Genomic DNA, 22510 nt, shown 5'->3' with positions numbered 1-22510 from the left:
CACCGGCCAGCGACGCTGTGGCAGGTGTGTGGGCTGGCCAGCGATTGCCCTGCAAAGGGAGGCCCGAGCAGCCAAGTGATCATACCCCACGTCTGTTGTCCGCAGAGGGAGGCAACTGGTGGCAGTGCCACACAGATGGCAAGCAGTGGCAGCAGAGGGGGCGGGGCCAGCTGCCAGCAGCCAGGGGAAAGAAAGCCCTGATAGGCTCTGATCGCCGGCCAAGCCCGAGGGGTTCCGGATTGCAAGAGGGTGCAGGCCGGGCTGGGGTACACCCTTCTCCCAAGCACGAATTTCATGCACTGGGCCTCTAGTAAGGAATAATTTTGATTGAACTACTTATAAATGTCAGCACATTTGAAATCTCGATAATGAGGATAATTCATATTATATGTTTATGTGAAACAGGCAATGTCAAGAAGAGGTTAGATCAGCGGTTCTCAACCTGTGGGTTGCGACCCCTTTGGCAGTTGAACGACCTTTTCACAGGGGTCGCCTAAGACCATCCTGCATATCAGATATTTACATTACGATTCATAACAGTAGCAACATTACAGTTACGAAGTAGCAACGAAAATAATTTTATGGTTGGGTCACAACATGAGGAACTGTATTTAAAGGGTCAGAAGGTTGAGAAACCACTGAGTTAGATGAAGAAGTGAGTATAGTAAATCATCAACCTTTTCTTACCTCTTATGAATAGCTTTGGAAGTTATTACTACTGCCACTACAAGAAATGTTAAATCCCTTACTATTAAATGTTAAATACATGTGAATAACCTTTTTATTTCAGAAGAGTTTTAGACTTACAGAAAAATTAGAGAGTACAGACAGTTCCCTTATGCTCCACACCCAGTTTCCCTTTGTATTAACATCTTATACTATATTCGTCACAATTGTTAATGTAAAAAACCACTGAAACCTGTAAATAATTTCTGTGAGTTTATTTGAGCCAAACTGTCGACATATGCTGGGAAGCAGAACCTCCAATTGAGATAATGCTCTGGAGAATGGTGGGTTACATCTGTATTTATACCTTGCAATCAAAAGAAAGGGATGTAGGTGGGTTACATGAAATCCACTGGTGATAGACTAGAGAGGTGGGAGAAAGCAAAGCGGGAAAACCCCTGGGATTGGATATAAAGTAAAATGACAGACACACCCTTAGGTGGGTGCAGGAACAATTAACACGATAATAATGAAGGAATTTGTGGTATCTGTCCTGGCACCCAGCACATTAGGTTGTGCCCCAGGGGCTCCAGAAAAAGGGAAGTTACAAGTTACCCAGACATTTCAAGGGTATGTTATTATAGATGCAAAAAGACAGATAGGCTCAGTTAAGGTAAACGTTGACCTTGTCAGTGAAGATACCAGCCTAGGATGTAACTACCCACCATAACTGCTTTTAGTTAAAGTTTAATTTCAGACCATCCTTTGTGGTTACTTTAGGTCTCTGAGTTTGCAAGACTGCCATGCAGGCCTTCCCTGAGCTTGTCAGGTTAGCATGTGGCCCCTTTCGTCCACACAATTAACGAACCAATATTGACACAATGTTATTAACTAAAGTCCATACTTTATTCAGGTCTCCTTCATTGTTCCTACTGTCCCTCTACTGTCCCAGGACCCCATTCAGGATGCCTGTTACTCAGCTTAGCTGTGACAGTGTTTCAGACGTTCCTTGCTTTTGATGACCTTAACAATTAGGAGAAGTACTGACCTGGTATTTTTAGAATGAATTTCTAGAGGACTCCACTTAAGGTGTCAAGACATCTGCTTGCTTCGTGTCCTAGGTCATGTGCCTAAATGTTATAGGCTTTGGAGCTGTGACAACCAGAAGAGCTGTGCACCTTTACTTTATAGATGGGTAATTCGAGATTTACAGAGGTTCTGTGCCTACTAGGGTCACATGGCAAAGCTGGGGTGAGAACAAAGGTCTCCAGGTTCCCAGACGCTACCCCCACTACTGCAGATTCCTAACTCAGAAAGCCCTTGTTAGAATAAGCATCGTGCATACCAAAACGTTAGCTCATAAAACAGCAGGAATCATGCCTAATTAACGAGCGTGTTCCAACAAAGGGTAGCACAATGACTGAAGCAAAACAGGCACTTGTTAAATGGATGGATGGAAAAGTAGAGTCAGACCTCTAAAAAGTAACGTTATGTAAGTATTAATGTATTAAGGCACATTGACTTCTTGCCAACCCAAGTTGATCCTTGAATGAAAGGACATAATAACGCAGGTAGAGGGAAAGGCAGTGAGTTTCATTTATCCAGATCCTTAGAGCTCATCTGGTGCAGCCTCCTAAACAATGCAAGAATTCCCCCTGCAACACCTTTAACAGATGCTACCCAGAGAGCTCTCCTAGTGACCAGAGAGCACTACCTTTTGCTGGACAACTCTTTTTTAAAAATCGATTATTTGATTGATTGATTTTAGAGAGGAAAGGGGGGGGGACATCAATTTGTTGTTCATCCATATATGCATTCATTGGTTAATTCTTTTATGTGCTCTGACTAGGATCAAACCCACAACCTTAGTGTATCAGGATGACACTAACCAATTGAGCTACCTGGCCAGGGCTGTTGGACAATTTTAATTTTAAGTCTCCCTTGTGTGATGCAGATATCCCTAATCCCTCTGTCCTCTGAAGTCACCTTTATCTTTGATATCTACATAAAGCAGGTCTGGGCTGCCTCCCCGACATTCTCATGGATTTCCCAGATACCGACATAAATCTAGGCAGTCCAGGTTAGAGATTCGCTTGCTCACACCTCAGTGCCCTCATTCATTGTCTTATCTCACTGGTCACTTCCCTCCATCCTGAACCTTAGTCCTCTTTTTTATTCCCCCCAACTAGAGGCCCGGGGCATGAAATTCGTGCACAGGGTGTGTGTGTGTGTGTGTGTGTGTGTGTGTGTGTGTGTGTGTGTGTCCCTCAGCCCAGCCTGCACCCTCTCCAATCTGGGACCCCTCAAGGGTCCGACTGCCCATTTAGGCCCGATCCCACCAGCCTAACTTCCCTCCCTTGCCAGCCCAGTTGCCCCTACTGCCCTACCCTGCCGGCCTGGTTACTCCCAACTGTCCTTCCCTGCAGGCCTGATCGCCCACAACTGCCCTCCCCTGCCGGCTATCTTGTGGCAGCCATCTTTGACCACATGGAGGTGGCCATCTTGTGTGTTGGAGTGATGGTCAGTTTGCATATTACTCTTTTATTAGATAGGTCACAACATAATGTCAAACTGAATGTTAAAGTTCACTGCCCTGAGCAATTGTTCAGCAAGTTTCTCACTCTGGTGTCCCACAGCGAGGGGGGAGGGCAGGCCTTCTGCCAGGTTGCTCTCCTCACCCTCTTTCTCCCTTCTTCCCATAGCTCCCCTGGGAACATAAAAATTCCTCTCATCTCATTACAGAGAAAAACTGAGCTCTATTTTCTATATCTTCTTTCTGACCACACCAGAGCCAGCTCACCTTTCATCCCAAAGAGACTCGTCAAGGTTATTTCCCTACATAGAAATACTCTAAGATGAGTATGGAATATTAGTAATGTCACCACAATCACTCATTTAAAAATTGTTTTTGCTACCACTGATACTGAGCTGAAATTTATTTCCTTGTAACCTGTTTCCTGGATCCTACTTTTGACTCTGGAACCACAGAATAAATCTAACTTACTTTCAGCCATTATAAGTCAGTGTTTTGTGTCTTCTCTATTTCTTCTCTTGGCCAGGACAAGACTTTCCAATGTTTATAATAATTCTTCATTTTTAGATAGTTTCCAAGCTCTTCACCACCTTTCTTTTTTTAAAAAAATATATTTTATTGGTTTTTTACAGAGAGGAAGGGAGTGAGATAGAGAGTTAGAAACATCGATGAGAGAGAAACATCTATCAGCTGCCTCCTGCACACCCCCTACTTGGGATGTGCCCGCAACCAAGGTACATGCCCTTAACCGGAATCGAACCTGGGACTCTTCAGTCTGCAGGCCGACGCTCTACCCACGGAGCCAAACCGGTTTGGGCAACTTCACCACCTTTCTTATTTTTTAAACACTGTTCCTATAAAAATGCCCCAGAACTGAACAGAATGGTCACAGGCTGATAAAGAGGCATAAATAAGGCTATTACTTCTCTCTATCCAAACAATGAAGTCTAAGCTTTCGTTGACTTTTTGGCTATAAATGTATACTGTTGGCCCCTACTGAGCACACAGCTAAAATCTGTAAGTCTTTCCCATAGGAACTCCCTCATCCTGAACTTCTACAGTTAGTTGCTTCTAACTACAGACTTTGCATTCATCCTTCATAAAACTTATCTTCTTAGTCCGAATCCATGACCATAATTCATTGATTTTTTTAAAAAATCTTGATTTGATGCAATTATCCATCACATGACTTAGTAATCTCAACTGACCTTGTACGAACATGTTTTCCAATGAGCCATCCATCAGGGATTTGCTGCCATTCCTGGTAAAGCAACATGACAGAGTGAATTCAGGCAAACCTACAGGAAATCCGGGTTCTAATCCCTGCTTTGTCATTCTTTCTGTCACCTTGAGCGTAAGTAATGTCTCTGAGCCTCAGTCTTACCAATTGTAAAATGGGCTGTTTCCCTGTGTGAAGGTCAAGGGGTGAAAACGGTGAAAGTACCTTAAAAGACATCTACCTGACTTCAGCTTAACATTTTTTTAAAATTGTCTCCTTAGTTCAGCTTCTGCCTTTTTCATTCACTCCTAGAATCAATATTGGTAGAATTCTCTGAACCACCTTATTGATCAAAGCTTGTAGATTTGATGTGGCCACATCCACCTTCCTTATTAATAACTGTATTTTAATTAGTGTCTCACTTAAAATGCAATTTAAAATTAATGTTAAAAGCTCAGATTTTTAGCAATGAGGTGTGGGAAATGTTCATTCTTAAGAAGGCAAGACACGGGATTTCAAAGGGCTTTGATTTTCTGATGGTACGTGTTTGTTCAATCACTGGATCGACGAATCTAAGGTGATTACAAGCAAGCAGCTCTTTCATTTCACAACTAGAGAAACAGGTATAGACTAGTCTGGATTAACCTTCATCCTCAACCTCATTTCAGGCTGAAAAAAATCTGATCGGATTCACCAACTCTAGATCTCTGCTGCCTCCTAGTGTCAATAACTTGTCAGTTTTACAGATATAAATGTTGAGGAAGTTCTGCTCTAAAAACTCCACTCTGAGCTCCTTCCGCCATCTCTATTTCAGGATTTCCAACTCTCTCAAAGCCTTTTGTGAGGAAAGCAAGGAAGAGTATATCCTCTACTTGTACTGCACAAATGTTTAAGATCTGCTGTATCAAATGTATCCAAAATGTTTACAGAGGAAAAAAAGATTGATTCCTTTAGGTTACAGATCGGTCCATGCCTTCTAAAGCCAATCAATCACATTCGTTTCTGGGACACTCTCCTGATGGGAAAGAAAATCCACCTATTTTAGACATCAACTTCAGTCTTTTCTCCTTTCTTCCATGCCTGATCTCCATTAGGAAAAGAAGAATAAACAGAGACCTCTTGGAGGTCTCTCCATCAACGGTTCTCTCTAAATTAAGAGAGTGACAGAAGTAATGCCTGGGGCCCAGGCCCTGAAATGAGTTATCCCCCATTTGGACACAAAGGCACCAAAACACCTAGCAGCATGGGTCAGTTTATACCAGCAAAGCTTCAACTTTTTTTTTTTAATTAAATCTTTATTGTTCAGATTATTACATTTGTTCCTCTTTTTTCCCCCCCATATCTCCCCTCCTCCCAGTTCCCGCCCCACCCTCCGCCCTCACACCCCACCCACTGTCCTCATCCATAGGTGCACGATTTTTGTCCAGTCTCCCACACACTTTTCCCCCCCAAGAATAGTCAGTCCATTCCCTTTCTATGTCCCTGATTCTATTATAATCACCAGTTCATTCTGTTCATCAGATTATTTATTCACTTGATTCTTAGATTCACTTGTTGATAGATGCATATTTGTTGTTCATAATTTGTATCTTTACCTTTTTCTTCCTCTTCCTCTTCTTAAAGGATACCTTTCAGCATTTCATATAATCCTGGTTTGGTGGTGATGAACTCCTTTAGCTTTTCCTTATCCGTGAAGCTCTTTATCTGACCTTCAATTCTGAATGATAGCTTTGCTGGATAAAGTAATCTTGGTTGTAGGTTCTTGCTATTCATCACTTTGAATATTTCTTGCCACTCCCTTCTGGCCTGCAAAGTTTCTGTTGAGAAATCAGCTGACAGTCATATGGGTATTCCCTTGTAGGTAACTGAGTTTCTTTCTCTTGCTGTTTTTAAGATTCTCTCTTTATCTTTTGCTCTTGGCATTTTAATTATGATGTGTCTTGGTGTGGTCCTCTTTGGATTCCTTTTGTTTGGGGTTCTCCGCGCTTCTTGGACCTGTAAGTCCATTTCTTTCACCAGGTGGGGGAAGTTTTCTGTCATTATTTCTTCAAATAGGTTTTCAATATCTTGCTCTCTCTCATCTTCTGGCACCCCTATAATTCTGATGTTGGTACGCTTGAAGCTGTCCCAGAGGCTCCTTACACTATCCTCGCATTTTTGGATTCTTTTTTCATTTTGCTTTTCCGGTTGGGTGTTTTTTGCTTCCTCGCATTTCAAATCATTGACTTGATTCTTGCGCTCCTCTGGTCTGCTGTCGGGCGTCTGTATAATATTCGTTATTTCAGTCCGTGTATGCTTAATTTCTAGTTGGTTCCCCAATATAACATCGAGGGTCTCATTAGTTTTCGTGTAGATCTCATTAAGTTTATCGACAGCTTCTAAACAGTTCTTGAGAGACCTTAAAAGTGTGGTTCTGAACTCTATATCTTCCATTGACAATTTTGTCCTGTTTCTTTGTCTCCGCATTTTGTTATGCTTCCTTGGTGCACCCCCTAGTGGTCTTTGTTCGCAGTCTTATAGTTAAACCTTGATTGTTGTAGCTAATAGCAGGGAGGGTTTGACCTTCAGGCCAAGTGGCTATGAGAATCAGCTGTGTCAGCAGTGAGAGAACTTCTGTCCTCTAGGGAGGTGCTAATCTAGCCTTTGCCTGAGGCTATCCGGCAAATGCCTCTGTGCAGGGCTTGGGCAGGGCGGGTCGAACAGGATCAACAGGGTGGGCCGGAGAGAGCAGTTATGGCGGCTCTCAGTCCTGTCCCAAGGGGCTCTGCCTCTCTGAGTCCCAGCACCCGCTGCAAAGCTCGGCGAGAAAGCTGCACTCGCTCTGACCGAAGCCAGACAGTCCCGCTTCTCCCGTTGGAGTCTGGGTCCCTAAAGACTCGCCTGTATCTGGAGCTCAGAGTCTGCGACTCCCTCCCGATTGAAAACGCCAACCGCGCCCTCCGCCGCCAGCCCGCTCCGCGCACTCCGCACCTCAGAATTAGACTTCAGCACTGCGCCTCCTCTGAGTGTCCGTATGCGTTTCTCTTTCCTCCTAGTTGTAGGACTTCCACTCAGCCAGCGTTTCTGTGGTTCTGCGTGATGTCCGTTCCGTCTTTTAGTTTCACTTTTGAAGTAGTTGTTCAAAGCAGCAAACTCTGGCGTTAACCTATGCCGCCATCTTGGTTCTCTCTCCACAATTGTCAAAGCTTCAACTTCTGAACGCACCAAGGGTGAGAGAGTGTGCTTTCTTGAATGACAACCCAGAGCCATGACAGCAAAAGCTGGGCTCAGTGAGAAAAGATATGTCATTTCTATCCCATTGTTTTCTCAACCTTTCTATCTTTGCTTAATGCAGCAAAATAAAGGTAGTAATTACAGATTGTTTGAGATTTATGCTACTGCAAGAGAAATCCTATATCATAAAAGCCTAATATGCTAAGTGTTAGACCATTTGACCAGTTGCTGTGACACACACTGACCACCAGGGGGAAAATGCTCCGATCGGTAGGTTAGCTTGCTGCTGGGGTCCAGTGGGTGAGACAGGCCAGACACGCCCTGGAGCCCTCCGGGGGTCCCTCCCGGCCCCCATCATGCACCAGTGGGGTCCCTCGGCCTGTGCCCTCTCGCAATCCAGGACCCCTCGGGGGTTGTCGGAGAGCCAGTTTAGGCCTGATTCCCGCAGGCCAGGCTGAGGGATCCTCCACCGGGCCTCTAGTATCTTTATAATACTCTTGTCTGTGCTTTTCAGATTGGCTACTCATGTCCAATAGGAAAGACTTTACAGTACTCACAGCCTCCCCCTGGTGGCAGCACTGGGGATTTCTGATATCTGGTTTGGGACGTAATAACCAGTCTCCCAGGATTAGTTGTAAATTTTCAATAAGATGGCAGATATCACGTGTCATCTATTCCTGAAAGTTTTAACTGCTTTCCAACCACGAGCATGACTGGAAAATAATTCCAACTGCCATAGGCAACCAGTCAAAAGATTAAAACTGGAATGAGAAACTCTGACATGCTTATTATTAAGCACCAGTCACCTCCTGCAATATCAGCAAACCCAGGCTGAGCTCAATCCTGCTGAGTCTGTCCCTCCCACCCTCCTCTCCATTCCTGTGACTTAGTAAAGTTCAATGGGCGATATTGAGGCTCCATATCTGATTCCACTCACTTAGGGAAAATCTTGCTCAAGTCACATTAACTGCTCCAAGCCTCAACTCACTATTACTCAAGGAAAGAAAATTCACTACAGCAACCCACGTGTGAGGCCCTAGTTTCCCTGCTTGTTAGGTAAGGGAGTGCTCTTCAGGAGGAGGGAGAAGTCACGGGTCTTGGTACACGTGTTAGGGGCTGACTGCGTCAATTAAGGATTGAATCTTGCCTCCTAGTGAAGAAAACCAGAATACGTCACTCCAAAACAGCCCTCTTTCACATGACAATTATTTGGAGCTAAAGGCAATTTATCAGCAGCAAGCATAGGGGGAGCTCTCTGCTCTCCCCTAAAAGCAGGACATACATTTACAAAGGTGTTCCTCCTCTCCTCTCTGCCAGAAAGGACAAAGGTTAATCACTCTTATCAGTCTGGAGATGGCACCAGAGGAAGCTAGTTAACAAACTTCACTAACTAGCTTTTACCTACCATTAGTTTCTCATATATTTGCCTCCCCAAATAGGCTGCCCCAAAGGACTCAAGGTCCCTTTTCTTTATCTTGTCATGTCTCTAAAGATGTACTGTTCTTTGTGGAGGATGCTATGTATAAGCCTGACTTCTAAGCCACCTATGGGAGTTACTCATCTCTACGTTACTCACTGCACAAGTTCAAAAACTTGTGTTTTATTTTTCTCTTGTTATTCTGTCTTTTGTCCGTCTAATTTACAAGGCCACAGCTGGAGAACCTAAGATGGGTAGAGGAATCGATTTTTCCTCCCCCACACTGGGTAGGACAGAATGGGTCCACAAGCCCCACTGATCACTAGTTTTCATTTAGGTCCAGAGCCAGTCTAGCCTGCCTGAGTGGATGCTCAACGTTCAGTTATTAATCAGAACCAATTGTGGCAAATCTCAGTATCCCGCTCTTTTTAAAAATTAAACCTTTCTTAAATAATTATAGATTTACATGCATCTTTAAGAAATAATATAGAAGCACCCTGGGTACCATTTGCCCAGTCTCCTCCAGTGGTAACTTATTGCAAGGCTGCAGTACTAGTACATTATCACACCCAGGATTTTTTTCTACAGTTTAACTGATAGAGAAAAAGACCCCCACATATTTAATGTCTATGGGTTGATGAGTTTGGATATATGCATACACCGTGACACCATCACCACAATCAGGGTAATAACACCTCCAAAGTCTTATCACACCCAGGACATTGACATGGATGCAATCCACCGATCTTATTCACATTCTTCAGGTTTTACTTGTACTGCTTTGTGGATGCGTATTTAGTCCCGCGCAATTTTATCACAGGCATAAAGGAGTATTCACTTCCACAATCAAGATACAAAACGTGTCCATCACCACAGGGATCTCTTCTGTTGCCCTTGTATGACCATGCCAGAAACTTGCCAAGTTTTGTGTAACTTATTTACAAGTATAACCTTTATTTTTACCCTCTCCCTCCTCTCTAAAAAAATCAATAACATACTTTTTTAAAAATACCTCAAAAAGGCCCTGACTGGTTTGGCTCAGTGGATAGAGTGTTGGCCTGCGGACTGAAGGGTCCCAGGTTCGATTCCGGTCAAGGGCATGTACCTTGGTTGCGGGCACATCCCCAGTAGGAGGTGTGCAGGAGGCAGCTGATGGATGTTTCTCTCTCACCGATGTTTCTAACTCTCTGTCCCTCTCCCTTCCTCTCTGTAAAAAAATCAATAAAATATATTTTTTTAAAAACAGCTCAAAAAGTTTAACTGAAAAATAAAAATAGTGATAAAAGTAGCAAACAACCCTTTGAATACATCCTAGATGTAAACAAGAACGTGGATTTCAGAGAAAACATAGAATATGACTCTGTGTTGGGACAAGTGAATCTGTAAGTGTAACCATGTGGAGTGTGTAACTGAAATGATTATAAATAGGAGGCATGATGATAAATACCTGAATCAGATTTCATTGGACTAGTTATCCACTTGCACCTATTCACCAGAGTGTAGTTTACAAAATTTTGTCAAATCATGGCTATTATTATTTCTAACAATACATGGCCTCTCTGGAAATCAATCAAGTGCTTTTAATATCAAGTGAAAAACACTATCACTACAAAGCAGTTTAACGATGAAGAAGAAACAGTATTTAATGTTGAGGTTAGGTTATTAGGAGCTCTTAAGAATGAACTATGTTGTAAATTGACGAGTATTTAAGTCTTCTCAAAACCTGGTGATTTTCTTTACTTGTCAGAGAAAGGAACAGATGACATTATTACTGGGCATATCTTTAAAAGCAGAGCCAACTGCTGCAACAGAACAAAAGGGGATTGAGAATCCAATTAATGTTCTTTCAGCTTCTGAGAAATGTGCTCATTTTTTGCCCACTGGACAAAATGCTGAATGAGGTCTTCAGGGGGAAATCTCTCCATAATTTATTATTCATGTTTGAATAAAAAATACCAAAGAATTTAATAATATTAAAATATCAAGGATATCAAGAGACTATAGACAGGAACACCAATTAGTGTTCAATAACCACCGAATATTTGCTTATAGTCTCAATGACCTGTAATAATGAGTTTGGAATTTTCCTACTTAACAGGCAAAGATTAATAATAAAAGAGTAAAAATTAAAATAGACCAGACATGGAACCTCACCTACCCTTTGCTATACATCATCAAGCTAAATATAAGGACACCTTGGTGAAAGATATGGTCTTGGTTGATGACTGATGTGATTGATTTAAACACTTCTGTTAATAGTGTTTTTATAAAAGATTTTTTAAATTTATTATTGATTTTCAGAGAGAGAGGAAGAGAGAGGGAGGGAGAGAGAAACATCAATGTGGCAGCGAAACATTCATCAGCTGGCCCCTGCATGCCCCCTACTAGGGACAGAGCCCGCAACCCAGGCATGGTAATCCAACTGGCAACCTTTAGGTGCACGGGATGACACCCAACCAAGCCACACCATCCAGGGCTGTTAGTGATTTTTTAAAAATTAAAATTGGTGTTTTGTGTTGTGGGGAATATCCGTTATGCAGTTGGTAGATAATAAAAGACTGAGGAGACCTGGGCTTATAGACTCCTAGGCACACACTGTTGGGGACCCACTGGACTCTGGCTCCTGTCTGCTCCCCAGCCTCAATTTTCAGCCTGTAAGAAACCACATACCGTGCCCCCAAATGCCACGCTTGCTGGGCCATCCTTGCCTTAGCCCTGCCCACCCTCGCCTTCCCGCTCTTCCCCACCTGAAGAACACTCACTCTTAAACTCGGCGAAAGCTGCCGTCCCCCTGCAATCTCCGCCCTCGGTGGGTTTACTCAGCCCTGCCCTGGAGGCCACCAGCACACTGTAGTGTAAGCATTTACGCAAACTCCTAAATTCCTACCAGAGTCTACACTCCAGCAGGGCAGAGACCACGTTCTCTATAGTCCCCTTTGTCCAAGTGCTCATCTCATGGCAAGTACTTGATGAATTAAATCATGTGGACTGCCAATAGGGTAGATGTATTTCTCATTCTGATAAGGACAGAAACTTTTAAGGAGAATGAGGAAACCGAGGTGTGTGTTTCCTCCCCTGGGGTCTACCCTTTGAGTGGGCGTATAAGACCCTACTGCCAGCTCCGACTCTGAGGAAGGTCTGAAACAGTAAGCCATACAGTAGAGGGTGTTATTTATAACCCTGTTTTCTGAACTATTTTTCCACCACTAGCAAAATCAATCTTCTAAGAAATTGTTCTGTTGCACAGAGACCATCAATGAGCTTCCTGACCCGTCAGCATTGGTGTTCTAACAAAATGAATGACTCCTGTCTTTCCCGCAAGTTCCGGCTGCAGTAAGCCACTGAAAAGGACCCAGCTTTCTGCTAAATCCTGCCAGCCGCCGAGGGAATCACTGAAAAAAGGAGAGCAACATCCAAGCATGTGAACTCGGCATCTTCAGATAGGCTGCATTTTTATATCAAATAAAATTTTTAAAAACTGCCCTAACCGGTTTAGCTCAGTGGATAGAGCATCGGCCTGTGGACTGAGGGGTCCCAGGTTCGATTCCTGTCAAGGGCATGTACCTTGGTTGCGGGCACATCCCCAGTGGGGGGTGTGCAGGAGGCAGCTGATCAGTGTTTCTCTCTCATCGATGTTTCTAACTCTCTGTCCCTCTCCCTTCCTCTCTGTAAAAAAAAAAAAAAAAAAAAATCAATAAAATATATTTTTAAAAAATTTTTAAAAACTTAAAGCAACATTGAGTCTATCTATGTGGCATTACCAAGGAAAGCATTATACCACTTTTGTTTTATGAGGGCTCGAGGACAGGGGAACAAAATCCAGCTGGTAGGTTACCCAGAAGGCTCCCCCCTTCCACCATTCTTTTTATTATTTATTGTTTTTGTTGTTTAAGAGAGGGAGAGAGAGAAACATCAATGTGAGAGTGAAACATCAATCAGCTGCCTCCTGTATGCCCCTTACTGGGGGTCAAACCCAAAACCTGGGTATGTACCCTGACCAAGAATCGAACCTGCAACCTTTCCATGCATGGGATGATGCCAAAAAACTGAGCCACACTGGCCAGGGCTCTTCCCATGCAACTTCTTGTTTCTGGTGCTCAAATAAGGCTGCTTGCCCTGTTTTCTTTGCCAAGCTCAAGAGTACTTTGGAACAGCTTGTATTATTTTTTTAAACAAACAAGCAAACAAAAAAGGACTTAGGAGCTTGTAATAATCTATTCTGAGACAAAGAGAATTATGCCCACAGCCAGCACCCAGACCAATGTGGTTCCAAGAGTGAATATTTTTTAAATATTAGATTTTTGTTCCTATAACTCAGAAATTCAAAAGGAATACATATATTGAAAGAAGACATTATGTAATCCAGGGGTCCTCAAACTATGGCCCGTGGGCCACATGCAAATACAAATATTGTATTTGTTCCCGTTTTTTTTTTTTACTTCAAAATAAGATATGTGCAGTGTGCATAGGAATTTGTTCATAGTTTTTTTTTAAACTACAGTCCGACCCTCCAACGGTCTGAGGGACAGTGAACTGGCCCCTGTTTAAAAAGTTTGAGGACCCCTGATGTAATGTTTTAAACTTTAAAGTTCTTAATACCCGTGATTAAGGTCTTTCAGTATAGAAGGCGAGGTTCCTGTAACAATACACACATCTAATTGTTGATGGGGTCAGACAGGGACAGATCTTTACATCAGCCTGAACGGCGGGGAACAGGGAAGGTCTGTTCTCTGCAAACGGTGTAACGTCACTGAGAAACACAACAGACCCTTTCCTCAGTAAATTAGTCAACCTGCTCTGTGATCACCATGACAGCAGCGTCCACACACACAGGGAAAGGCAAAGAGTGAACAAATTCCGATTTCCTTGGTTGCCTCCTTTACAGCCCCCAGTGTGCGTGCTGCACCTCGTAACTCAGGTCACTCTATGCAGGCAATGGCGTCTGACCTCAGATCAGAGCCCAGAGTTAAAGCTCTGCTCTCACTGAAAAGGACCTAGGCTTTTCTTTTTTTAAAAAAAATGTTTAATGTTTTTAATTGATTTTTAGAGCACAAGGGAGGGAAAGAGAAAGAGAGAAACATCGATGTGAGAGAGAAATATCGATCAGTTGTCTCCCGCATGCACCAGAAATGAACCCACAAGCTGGGTATGTGCCCTGACTGGGAATCAAACCGATGACCTTTTGGTCCATGAGCCATACCAGCCAGGGCAAGGACCAAGGCTTTTCTAACCCAGTAACACACGGGACAAAGTATAAACATCCAAAACAGTGTTTTAAAAATGTTTTGACCATAAGCTTCAGTAAAAAATGCATTTACATTGTGATCTATTACACATGTGCAGTGTGTGCATATACACTTGTAAATAAGTTACACAAAACAATATTGACCCTAACTAGTGTGGAAATTCTGATCATTTTTCTTCTACTCTATTTCATTTTTTAATGCTGTTTTTTATCCACTTAATTGATTTCACAGTCCATTAATGAGTCCTGACCTGTAGTTTAAAACACAATGATGTACAACACATGTAGCTATATTTCTTAAGCTAATCAATTTGAAATGGTAGAATTCTAAGAAACAAATATAAATTTCAGTAGCAATATAAAAAAGATTTCTTTTTCCTGCACATACGAAATGCGAAGCGTTGAAAATGGTTCTGAAGAACTGAGTAATAACCGGTCGGAACACAGATAAACGCGGGGCGAAGTGTGCGAAGGAGAGTGAAGGCACTTACCGGAGCTCAGCCCGCCTGCACGCGGCAATGGAGACTGTTACCTCAGTGCTGCGATGCCGCCTCATTTTCCATTTGCTGGAAGAAATGATTAAAAGACGCTTGGGGTGGGGAAGAACCTTAAATGTCAGATTCTATTTTCTCCTGCCAGATGACAAAAGTACATCAGCATTTCCTTTGAAAATCTGAGCACTGACTTTGTTCCTATCCAAGAGTTAACCTTAATTAGAAGTTGGGTAAAAATAAAGATTCACTAGGTCATTGTTCAACTTCCTCTGTCTCTTTTTTTGAAATTAATTACTAGAATTTTATTAGCCACGGGGAGCAACTGGAAGAGAAATAACGAATAAAAAATACATCTTAAGAACCCTTAAGTACATCATATATTCATAATTTAAGCATTATATTTTAAACCGCAACCCACCAGTTCATGAAATGTACCAACTTATGTCAGAGGTCATTGCCAACTAAATTCCTGCCCACTGTCCTTTGGCTCGAGACTGTCCCTTGCGTCTGACCTTGGCTCTGCGAAGGCATCAGAAAGGACGCTGCCCGGGGGTTAAGGATACACCTTAAAAGTCAACACGGCTCTGGAGGCAGGTGCTTGTCTCCCAGAAAACTTCCACTTGGCCACACAGCTCTGCACGCCTGCCCTCACCCACCTCGAGCAACATCCATGCCACCAGTGGCCAAACGGAAGAGAGGGCCAGCGGTGCTGGGCGGTCCGGGAGGGGCACAGCCCCGTCTAGGGAGGAATGGGTGCTCAGCCTCGCCCCTGGCAGAGAGCTTGTCGCCGGCACTCATGGGGTCCTCTGGGATGTCCAACAATTCCCACGGTCTGTGAGCTCAGAAAGTGCTTTCAAGCAGGCAGTGACACCCACACCCGGTGGGACACACCTCCTGGGTCCGGAACCACTCCATCATGTGGCTGGTGTGTCCCCCGTGCCCGCAGGTCAGGCAGAAATTGGACGATCCCCGAACTGCCACGTGGCAGATGGCGCACTGGAACGTGAAGCCCTTGCAGATGGTGCACTGCGTGCCGCGGACCTCGCTCCGGCAGTGGCTGCAGTACACGCCGAACTCTGGAAACGGTCAGAGATGGCCAGAACGAGAGACAGCGTCAGTTCAGTTCTGCGAAAGCAAACTGGGCACTGTGAGCTAAGGAAGATGCGTACATCTTAGGTCTCTGTAGGAGCCTATCAGACCAATGATTTCAATTTTCTTTTTTCCCCTCTTAGTATGTTTTTAACTTGATCTTAAAGAAAAAGGATGGGAGAGGGAGAGAGAGAACCATTGATAAGAGACAGTCATCAACCAGCTGTCTCCTGGGGACCAAACTTGAAACCCAGGCATGAGCCCTGACAGGGAATCGAACCAGTGACATCTTGGTGCACAGGACGATGCCCAACAACTGAGCCACACTGGCCAGGGCTAGGCCAATGATTTTCCATCTTTACGATCGCAGTGTTATAAAGAGGAGCTGCTGTCACTCAGGTGGCAGGGTGTGGGCCGAAGGGTAGCAGGTGCCTGGCTCTTGCAGGTCCTGGTCCAACCCCCGGTGCCTGTAGCTGTGGTGGCTGTTGTGTCTCATTCCCCTCCCCAACCCCAACAGCTGCAGATTAATAAACTGTGTGTTAATAAACTGATTCTTGGCACTATCCTTGGTGCCTCCAAAATCCACGCCACCAACCTTCTGCACATCTGACCTCTCAGGTGGCTGCCCTCTCACCTCTAGTCTACCACCATCACTTTCACTTTCGTTCCATCTGCCCCCCTCTAGCTGCAATCTCCCCTGAGGTCAGCCTGAACGACAGTCCAAATTTATAATCACTTTGTGGCAAATATCCTCAGCTCCTTTGCCTCTCTCCCTCCACGGCAGCACCTCAGCCCTGGCTGAGCCCGATCAGCTGTCCACTCCACGTCTGCCCCGAGCGGTCCTGCGAGTGGTCCCGCGAGAAGGCCACCATCATGATGTGTCTGTGCAGGGCTCTGACTCGGTTTCTCTTCCACTCCCTAGCTGGCTACTTCATACCTCGCCACATTCCAAAAACGCCTCCCTCACACCTCTGCTCCCGTCACCTGGGCCTCTTCTCTCACTTCCCTGAGAAAACAAAGCCCCTTCATCCCTCTGCCAGCAAGTCCTCCGGTCTCCCCAGGGTTGTCCCCTTGTCCTGCTTCCTACAACAGAGGAGGGACCTTTCTTCCACCACAGCCAGTTCCCCTGCTTCCTGACCACCGGCAGTCATAAAAAGCACCAATAAATAATCTTTAAATACACAGTAAGTTCGGAGAAAATTTTATGGTGGTCCTCGTTAGGTAAATTGTGAGCCAAGTTAGACTGGTTTGATAATTGCTCTGGGCCATCGTTAATCTCTCCTTGATATACTTTCATGTATTTAGATGCCCTGAAAAATATATTGCCCAAAGAGCCTTTTGTGTCTTTGCATTTCTTCAAGTACACACACCAAAATAATCCATGTTAAAATAATCTGTGTCATTCAGTATCTACAGCTATCTATTATTTGTTCTACTTCTTTTTTAAATTGAAACTAGATACACATGCACAACACTATTGCCAAAGCCAGCATTCCCTTCCACCCCCAACACTCCCGAGGAAAATCCTTCCAACCCATTTCACTCTTTCTTTTGTTTTTACCTCCCTATCTCTAAACACCGCTGGTTATGAAGCTATTTCTTAATGTTCATATTTAAGCATTACTTATGACCTCCCGCAGTGGGAGCTCTCTTTCACTCCCCAGTCTCCCCCACCACACGCACACACACCTGTCCCTCATCTTTCCCAGGCAGTTCCATTACCATTTGCTTGGATCACTATTCTGTTTTTACATGATTTATCTAGGTGAACATTATTCAAGTCATGACTTTTCCTTCTTCACATTTTGCTTCTCCTGGAGTTAGTAACTGTCTTGTTTCGTTCATTTGCTTAGTTTGCTATGTACTTATCAATAATTCATCTCTACTCTCTCCCTTAAATATCTGAATCTTCTATAAATATACTGAACTACACTAGATATTTTTTTCAGTTTTCTCTTCTTGGAGACAACGCTCCGGAAGCTCCAACCTGGACTGGTCTACCTCCGGTCCGCCACGACCATCTCCCTCCACTGTCTTTCTGACTTCCTGGTTTCCTGGACTGAATCTATCCCTCCTCCTTAGATTGGCTGAACGTTCATTCTCACACTTGACTGCTAACTTGAGTACAGAATCGAGGTTAGAAATCATGTTCTTGAGACTTCTGAAGGTACTGCTGCAGTGTCAGCGAGTTTCCAGTATCTAGTTCACTGCTCCTGAAGTGTCCCTTGCACGTAACCTGTTTTCTCTCTCTGGAAGCTCCAGGGGTCTTCTCTTTATCCAGCCTTTCTTCATTCATTATGTGAGGTGCTTGGCAGGCCCTCTCAATCTGGAAATGCATTTACCTTCTCTGAAGAATGAACTTCCAGTTTTCTGCTGGAGTAAAGCAGGGACCTGGGACCCTACAAAAGCCACAAAACAATCCTCCAGTTTTTAATTTCCCCTTCGTGCTGCTTCTAGAGGCACCAGGTACACTCATTCCTGAGCCATTTGGAGGTTCTGCCCTGTATCTTACTGTTCTTCTGCCTGCCAGTTTGGGGTTCAGCTTTCTCTGTCCCTATAAAATCTCTACCACTAACCGACCTGCCTCCCAGGTCACAAGTTTTCTTGCATGGTTATGCCTTTTCAGAAAAGCTCCATATAGACTCTTTAAGGAGAGAAGAAATCAACGTGTGTTCAGTCCACTCTCTTTGGCAGTCTTCCATTTCACCCTTTAAAAAACAGCTCTTCTCTCAGCTTCTTTTGTACCAGTCTTGCTCATTGGTGTCTCATTCTAAGTCCTTGTTTCTGGTTCTTCCTCCAAGACTCAAGCTTCATGTACCAGTTTCCTCTCAAGGCCTGGAGTGGGTGGGCTCTCTCATTTGCTCTCCCATACTCTTCCTGCCCACCCACCAGCTCCCAGGTAAATGCACCCATTCTCACAGCTTCAATCCCTACCACTTATATGCTGAAGATTCCCAAGTTCCTGTTTCTAGCTGCAGTCTCTCCTTTGAGCTCCAGACTCACACCCGCCTGCCTACATGACTGCTATAGTCTGGTATCTCACACCTCATCTCCGACTGTCCCCAGCTGAGCTCTCAATTTTCTTCCCGTCTTTTCTATCTTAGAATATGGCACCACCATCTATCTACCCAGCTGCTTAAGCTGAACACCTAGGAACCATCCAAGCTTTGTCTCTTTTCCTCAATCCACGTCCAGCTGGTTTGTAAGTCATAATTAGTCTACCTCTAACATATATTTTTAATCCACCCATCTCTCCCCACTGCCATCGATATCACCCCTAGACTGAGCTGCTGGTCTCTCTTTAACTACTTGAACAGTCTTCCTACCTCTGCCTCTGCTCCTCCAATCCTTTCCTCAGGTAACAGCCAAAGTGACCCTCTTAAAATGGAAACCAGAGCAAGTAACTTGCATGTTTGTTTTTTTACTTCAGAAGGCAGAGGAAGAGAGAGATAGAAACGTCAATGATAAGAGAAAATCATTGATCTGCTGGGCCTCCAGCACTCCCCACACTGGGGATCAAGCCCACAACCGGGGCATATGCCTTGACTGGGAATTGAACCATGACCTCCAGGTTCATAGGTCAATGCTCAACCACTGAACCATGCCAGCTGGGCAAGTAATTTACTTCTTAATGCCCTTTGAAGTTTACCATTGAACTCAGAATACAATCCAAATTCTTCACTTACAAGTTCCTAATTAGCCTACTAATCTTACTTTATATATAAATAGAGTATTTTTTATAATCATAATCTAATTATCAATCTCATTTTAACTTTATACCACTCTTCTCAACACTGTGTTCTAGCCACACTGGGCTCCCTTCACTCATTCAAAATAACAAGTCATTTCTCCCAGCACGGCGCTCCTCTAGCTGCCTCTCCACATATGGCTCCTTATTCTTCAGTCCTCAGCTCCTCAGAAAGGCCTTCACAATACACTTCATCACAGCTTCTAAAATCCTCCCTCCCTCTCTCCCTGCCCCAACGGCCTTTCTGTTTGCTGTTAAATACCGATCACAATGTTTAATTGCTTAATTCTTCTCCCCCACTGGTCTGTGAGTTCCATGAGAAGAAATGTGTTAGCACTGTGCCTAAGAGGAGTTCTATTCTGACTTCCAATCAATACCTGAGTATTGCATAGAAAACTACTTCTACTACAATAAAAATTTACTCTTGTCATGAAATGTAAGGCTTTTCAGAAGCTTAAAATAGACTCAAAATGCTTCAGCAATGTCTGCTTATCAACGAGAAACTAAAACGTCATTTCAGGTCTTACGTTATGGATAAATTAAATCAAAGAAGCTTTCAGATAATGACGGGAAGAGAGAAAAAAAAAGCATATTCACCGATCCCTTTGTGAGGGTCAGGGGGACAGGAGACAAACTTCAGCACTTCCGCTCGCTTCTCTCTCAGACCCCAGCGATAGAGGATTTCTCCATAGCATTTCTTAAAGTCATCGAACTGCTGGGTATTAGCAGGATCCAGGAGCCTGGAAAAAATTCAAGAGATTTCCTGTCAGTTCCTTGCAGAAAAAAATGAGCTTAATACCAAATGGCACTTTATATACCTTTCTTAACGCAAGAGCCCTGCTTCGGGAGAAGCCAAGCACCATGCAGCCACACCTCGCCCTGGGAAGGCCGTTACCTTTTGTTCTTATCATGCTGGTCACGCTCTCGCTCGCGAGGATCACTGTAGGTCAGACTCCCGAAGCGGATTTCTTCTGGTGAAGACTCTCCCCAAGGTGAAGATATGTGTTCTATCTCTCTCCCCGCTGAAGAAAATCAAATGGGAAGAGAAGGTGCAAGTCTGAGAAGGCATGGAAAATGTCTAAACACTCTCATAAATTCCCCAGAAGAAAAAGAAGCTAAGTTGAAGATCCTGAGAAATATAATTAAACAGAACTCTTTCCTAGCCTTACCTTTTTGTCTTGGTGCCACTTAGTAGCCTTATAAGGACACATATAACGATTAAGCAAACTATAGTACAGTGATATAGTAGCATATCAGGCAGTCATTACTTATAATGACTTTTTAATGACATGAGAAAAGCTCATGATGAGATTAAAAGCAGAACTCAAAATCACACATACAGAATGACCCCTCCTACACTCCACGTACACAAAGATTGGAAGAACATTTTCTGGAATGTTAACAGACGTTATTTCTAGGTGGGCAATCAATGATTACTATTTTCTACTCCAATACTTTGTTTTTTCTTCACTGTGCATGTATTACTTTTATAATGAAGAAAATTAAGATAATCTTTTAAAAGAAATTTAAAAAACTCAGAAACCACAAATACACATCAAATAGGTCTTTATGGCCAGCTGGAATCAGGCTCAGTGTTATTCTCTGCATTGAAGAGGACACAGCAGGAAGTGGCAGATGACCGGGCACGTGTGACGAAGGAAGGACAGGGCTAGGTTTTGAGGGTGGACACTGGGAAGTCTCCCTGTCAGCTTCTCAAGGTCATGGGATGTAAAGCAACCCAGCAAGGCACAAAGCCCTCCCAGAAACTGGCCTGTTCAAACATGAGGTCCAGGCCTTGCTGACTACAGTATCGCCATCATAGGAAAGATAAAGAAAAATGAGAAACAAAAGAAAACAGAGACTATTCATCAACTAAAGATTACATGTTATTAACAATTCACACGCAGCTCTTAGAGAACTAAACACCCAGCGTGGGCTAAGTCGGGTTCGTACCAACCTATGTTCCAGCCGCCAGTGCTGAGCCCTGGGTCTGACATGCTCGAGCAGGAACCAGAGGAGGTGAAGCTGGGCTGCAGAACAAACAGGAGCGACATCAGAACACCCCCGCACCCCCCATGAAGGTTTACCTTTAGGAAACGCCAGACACAAACCAGAAAACCACAAGCTTACGTATCGACTGTGGGACACCACCAGATTAGATGAACGACTGGGAAAAGGCCCAAAAGGGTTTGGTATCCCCTGAGGCCGGGACTGGGCTTCGAACACACTGCAGAGCATGGCCAGCGTCTGCACATCCCGGAGCTGACAGTAATGAGCCAACCTGGAGAGGAAGAGGTGAGAGGAGAGAAAACAAGTCAAGAGGAGAATGGAGGAAGGATGCTAGCACAATCATGGTGGTTGTTGCCGTAGGAATAGGGAAGAGAGGATGCTCAATTCCTCCTCAAAAACCCTTGTCAGGTACCAGGGCTTTCTATAGATCCAGAGGCTTGATCTACTTTGAGTTTGGCTAAATCTGCTTTGGAATAAAATATATCAAAGTATTACAGATGACCCAGAACACTAATCTGAAAGCTTCTGGCTGGCACCAGGCACGGGCTCGGACTGGAACAAAGCTTCTCCAAGAACTAAGCAGACTAAACTGACATCTGAGTGAGGCCATCCTTTCAGCCTCCCAACTCCAGGGCAGAACCCTGCTTTCTGGGGGTTCCTCGAAACTTCGTTCATGTAACCTACGGCTATGTGAAGTTGCTTCGAGAACACCCCACCCCACAGTATGGTGAGCAGGCAATCGACTCAGGAGGGGGATTAGGAAAGTGAGTTCTTAAATAAGAACAACAAGGAATAGCTTCACTTGTAGGTACTCATATCCCCTTTGCCCCTTTTAGGACCACTATGCTAGAATGTGAGGTAGGGACCGGGGGGTCT

The 22510-nt window shown here is 44.1% G+C and overlaps 1 protein-coding gene and 1 long non-coding RNA gene across 8 annotated transcripts in view; both read right to left on the bottom strand.

Moving 5' to 3' along the window:
- Positions 1-763: 763 nt before the first annotated feature.
- LOC132217335 (uncharacterized) lies at positions 764-5688 on the bottom strand. The gene is made up of 2 exons (XR_009448877.1): positions 4029-5688; positions 764-3789 (listed from the first exon to the last, which is right to left on the bottom strand). It is a non-coding gene; the product is annotated as an uncharacterized LOC132217335 (long non-coding RNA).
- Positions 5689-10604: 4916 nt separating this feature from the next.
- The window catches only part of WDR59 (WD repeat domain 59), a 71299-nt gene continuing 59393 nt past the window's right edge, over positions 10605-22510 (bottom strand). For 4 of the 7 annotated variants that reach the window (XM_059667443.1, XM_059667446.1, XM_059667447.1 and 1 more), the window contains 5 exons: positions 21755-21905; positions 21582-21654; positions 20520-20646; positions 20222-20364; positions 15064-15863 (listed from right to left, as the gene is read on the bottom strand). In XM_059667443.1, coding sequence (XP_059523426.1) covers positions 15628-15863; positions 20222-20364; positions 20520-20646; positions 21582-21654; positions 21755-21905 — 730 coding nt within the window. In that variant the 3' untranslated portion in view covers positions 15064-15627. Of the gene's footprint in view, positions 10851-14158; positions 14860-15063; positions 15864-16118; positions 18276-20221; positions 20365-20519; positions 20647-21581; positions 21655-21754; positions 21906-22510 lie in introns of those variants that run through there. The other 3 variants (XM_059667445.1, XM_059667444.1, XM_059667449.1) reach the window with 3 other exon arrangements.

Source organism: Myotis daubentonii, chromosome 15, assembly GCF_963259705.1.
Source record: "Myotis daubentonii chromosome 15, mMyoDau2.1, whole genome shotgun sequence".
NCBI lineage: Eukaryota > Metazoa > Chordata > Mammalia > Chiroptera > Vespertilionidae > Myotis > Myotis daubentonii.
Note: the sequence above shows the minus strand (reverse complement) of the source record. Positions and strands in the feature narration are given on the sequence as shown.